This window comes from Marmota marmota, unplaced genomic scaffold (assembly GCF_001458135.2).
Source record: "Marmota marmota marmota unplaced genomic scaffold, marMar, whole genome shotgun sequence".
NCBI lineage: Eukaryota > Metazoa > Chordata > Mammalia > Rodentia > Sciuridae > Marmota > Marmota marmota.
Window position 1 is genome coordinate 1,269,143 of NW_026000143.1, and position 4,392 is coordinate 1,273,534.

Below are 4,392 nucleotides of genomic sequence, written 5' to 3' on the forward strand. Positions count from 1 at the left end.
TGTATAAGAGACAGGCGCACACTCGCGCCGCGGCCGCCGCGGCCTGCGTTAACCCCATCGGCGCCGGGGCTTTGCGGATGGAGGAGCCACGGAGGGAAGCGGGACGCGGAGGTCCCGGGGAACGTGGCCCCAGGCTGAGCGACACTGCGTCCCTGCGCCTCGATCCCCGCTGAAGTGCACCGCGGGATTTTCTTTGCGACCTTGAATTGCCATCACTCTGTTTTTGCTTTAATATTATTTAAAATTTAATGTATTAATATATTTAAAATTATTATTATTATTATTATTATTATTATTATTATGCACCAGGGATTGAACCCAGGGTGCTTAATCCCTGAGCCCCGTCCCCAGCCCCTTTTTATATCTTATTTAGAGACAGGGTCTCGCTGAGTGGCTTAGGGCCTCACTAAGTTGCTGAGGCTGGCCTCCAACTTGCATCCTCCTGCCTCAGCCTCCCAAGGCACCGGGATTGCAGGCGCGCTCCCAAGTGTGTCTGCTTTTATTGTCTTTTATGCACGGCCAAGGATTACAGTAGACTGTAGTCGTTGCTCAGTAAGTCCTTGTTGAACGAACGAATGCGTGGGATTGCTCTTATCTGCATCTGGTGCAAATTGTTTTATACTTTTTTTGGGGGGGGGCACTGGGTATTGAACCCAGGAGCGTTTAACCACTGAACCCCATCCCCAGCCCCCCGATTTTGTATTTTATTTAGAGACAGGGTCTCACTGAGCTGCTTAGGGGCTCTCTTTTGCTGAGGCTGGCTTTGAAGTCGAGATCCTCCTGCCTCAGCCTCCAGAGCTGCTGGGATTGCAGACGTGTGCCCTCTATTGAAATTATATAACATATAATCATAGAATTCTATTATAGTTATGATAATTAGTACTCTATTGCTATTCTATTAGACTATAATTGAATTATTTATTACTATTTTATTTTTCTAATGGTCAACATAATTTTGTTATGGTAAATGGTAGGAACTGGAGACTACCATGCTAAGTGAAATAAGCCAGACTCAAAAAGCCAAAGGTGGAACGTTCTCTCTGAGATGCAGATGCTGATTCGACACAAGAGGGAGGGAAGAAGAGAAGTTCATTCGATTATTGTTATTATTATTATTCTAATAGTTCACATTATTTTGTTATAATAGTTACAATTGCATTCGTTCATGTTATAAATAAATTCTAGATGATGATTTCCAACCTATTTTGGGTGCATCTGTGTGAATGGCACTGAAGTATTTGCAGAATTGAAAACTTGGGATTGGAGGGGTGAAGTTTTGGGGGACCCCTCTAGTGGGAAAGATCAGCCTTGAACTTGATTTTGCTCTTTGCTTTGGGTGTTTATCCGGCGCCGGCCTCTGGCGCCCCTAGTGGTAGAGGTGAGAAGTGACGGGAAGGAGAAAATGACACGTTGCTAGGAGTGGATCTTCCTGGGGACAAAGGAAAGTTCTGCCTGCCATCAAGCCAGTTGCATTGGAGATGGCAGAGCCGGGGCATGATGGGCAGGCGCTGCAATGCGCAGAACTAGCTTTTCTGGGGAGCAAGGGACCCCAGCACTTGAGTTGAGAACCAGCAGTCCTGGTGAGCTTAGTGGGAAGGGGACAGGCAGGGGCTGGGACAGAGGATCGCGGGTGGGAAAGGTGGAGCAGGAGGTGGAGTGACGGAGGAGGGACCCGGCTTTGCGGAGGCTGAGGTTCTGGTGGAGATCTGGAGTCAAGGTGAAGTTGGCAAGAGCCAGAAAGATGTTCAAAATCTTGAACCCTCAACCGCTCCCCTTTATCCGGAGGAAATTAACCAAAAAAAGGAAACAGAGTTGCCCATGGCCGCAGTTTGCAGTAGGATAGTTGCACAAATCTATCAAGAAGGGAAGAATTGTCAGCTGAGAGCGGTGGCCCTCGCTTGTAATTCCAGGGGCTGGGGAGGCTGGGGCAGGAGGATCGCAAGGTCGAGGCCAGCCTCAGCCAAAGAGAGGCACTAAGCAACTCAGGGAGACCCTGTCTCTAAAATAAATGCAAAATCGGGCTGGGGACGTGGCTCAGTGGTCAAGGGCTCCTTAGTTCAATCCCTTGAACCCAAGGTGCTTGACCACGAGGTACATCCTCAGCCCTTTTATTTATTTTAAAATTTTTTTTATATTTATATGTGGTGCTGAGGATGGAGCCCAGTGCCTCACACATGCAAGACAAGCACTGAGCCACGACCCCAGCCCCCCCCCTTTTATTTAGAGGCAGGGTCTTGCTAAGTTGCTTAGGGCCTCGCTGAGATGCTGAGGCTGGCCTCCAACTTGTGATCCTCCTGCCTCAGCCTCCCAAGCTGCTGGATCACAGGTGTGCCCCACTGCACTGGGACAGGGTCACCTCTTGAATATATATGCATATTAAGGAGGGAAACTGCCAAGCATACTCAACCTTACAAGATAATGTCAGTTGTTTACAGAGTGTCTTCCAATTTATACTGTCCTAATTAGGAGTCCTTGTCCTCTCCAGTGTGCTAGAACCAAACTTTTTTTTTTTTTTGGTGAACATAATGGGTATGAAGTGGTATCTCACTGGGGTCTAATTTGCTTTTCCTGAAGCTGAAAATCATTCATCTGTTTATTGGACAATCGTGAAACTGGCGGGTTGAGCTCCACCCACATGCACCCCTTTACATTTTAATGTCACCCAAAATTCCTCTGCAGAAACACCTAGGATAATGTTTGACCACATATCTGGCCCTAAAGGCCCAGTTGACGCATAAATTAACAATCACACTTGTATCTGTCATCTCTTCACCTTCATAAGTCCCTTGTCCAGGTGCAGGAGGCACTCACTTATAATTCCAGCAGTTCTGGAGGCTGAGGCAGGAGGATCGAAAGTTGGAGGCCAGCCTCAGCAACCGGTCTCAAGATCAAATTTAGAAAAGGGCTGGGGATGTGGCTCCGTGGTAGAACACCCACTGGGTTCAATTCCTGGTATAAAAAAACGGGGGGCAAGAAAGAAAAAAAGAAATTCCTTCAGGTTCACTAAAAAGGAAAACACAACATCAAAGTTAAATGGATGTTTGAGTGCAGAGAGTTGCATTCATTTTTTTGGTACCAGGGATTGAATCCAGGAGTGCTGGACCCCTGAGCCACCTCCCTACCCCATTTTATTTTATTTGTTGAAATTTTGAGACAGGGTCTCACTCAGTTGCTTCCAGCTTGGCTAAGTCGCCGAGGCCGGCCTCCAACTTGCGATCCTCCTGCCTCAGCCTCCAGAGTCGCTGGGAGGAGTGACAGGGGACATTTTCTTTCCCCTTATTGCCCACATCCAATTCATCTACATTCTTCTTGATCTCTTTGGCAATTAGACATCCGATTCCTCTTGGGGACCATACTGTGTGGGCTTCGGGGGATCAGCCACAAACAGCACAGGCAAGATCTCTACCCTCTTTATGCCCCCAGTTTAGCCAAAGCATGAGCTTTAAGCCAGTTTCCTTAGCTGCAGGATTGGCATAAAGTGGGACTTATCCCCCGGAGTTGGGGACACAAAGACTAAGTGAGCTAATAAGATGGAACACGCTTACAACAGGATCTAGCATGCAGTAGGTGCTCAATAAATGCTACTCATTATTGTTAGAGAAAGTGAGGAGACCTATAAGTGAAAAACAAAACAACAACAACAATAAAACAAAGAAACAAAAGAGAAAATGTTCTGCAGCCTGGCGAGGTGGCGCACACCTGTGACCCCAGCAGCTTGGGAGGCTGAGGCAGGAGGATCGCAGGTTGGAGGCCAGCCTCAAAATTTACTAAGGCTCTAAGCAATACAGTGAGACCCTGTCTCTGAATAAAATATAAAAAGGGCTGGGGATGGGGCTCAGGGGTTGAGCCCCACCCTGGTTCAATCCCTGGGACCAAAAAACTAACAAAAACCCAGGATTCCCAGTGATGGCCAATGGCCCATTTCCTGTGGTCACTTGACCCCACCCTGGCCCTCTCTCTCCAAGAGACCCCTACAGACAGATTTTGGGAGCAGCCTGCACCCCATTTGCTCCTGTCCAGACCTGCCCGTAAAACCTCCCCCCCCAACCCCCCCAACCCGCCCCCCGATATCAATCAGAGCCAGGCGTCAATCAACAATGGGGTCACATTCTGAGAAATGGGTCGATGCTTAGATCCCACTGAGAGCCTCTGTCAATCACTTGACGTGGCCTCTTTCTCTTTTTTTATTTATTTTTTTCTTGATTTATATTTTATTTTTTATTTTTGCGATGGCAGCCAGAGATTTGGCAGATGAGGCTGGTAACACAGAACTCTGCTTTAGAAATTTGCTTTATTTTTTAATTTTTTTGGTGCCAGGGATTGAACCCAGGGGCCCTTGACCACTGAGCCCCATCCCTAGCCCTTTTTATTTTATCTATTTATTTTTGAGAC

At 47.5% G+C, this 4,392-nt stretch overlaps 1 protein-coding gene across 1 annotated transcript in view; it reads right to left on the reverse strand.

Annotated features, from left to right (window-relative positions):
- The window catches only part of Copg1 (COPI coat complex subunit gamma 1), a 20,998-nt gene extending 20,940 nt beyond the window's left edge, over window positions 1-58 (reverse strand). The window contains exon 1 of the mRNA XM_015506749.2: window positions 21-58. Within this exon, the coding sequence (XP_015362235.2) occupies window positions 21-58 (38 nt within the window). The remainder of the gene's footprint in view (window positions 1-20) is intronic.
- Window positions 59-4,392: the final 4,334 nt, after the last annotated feature.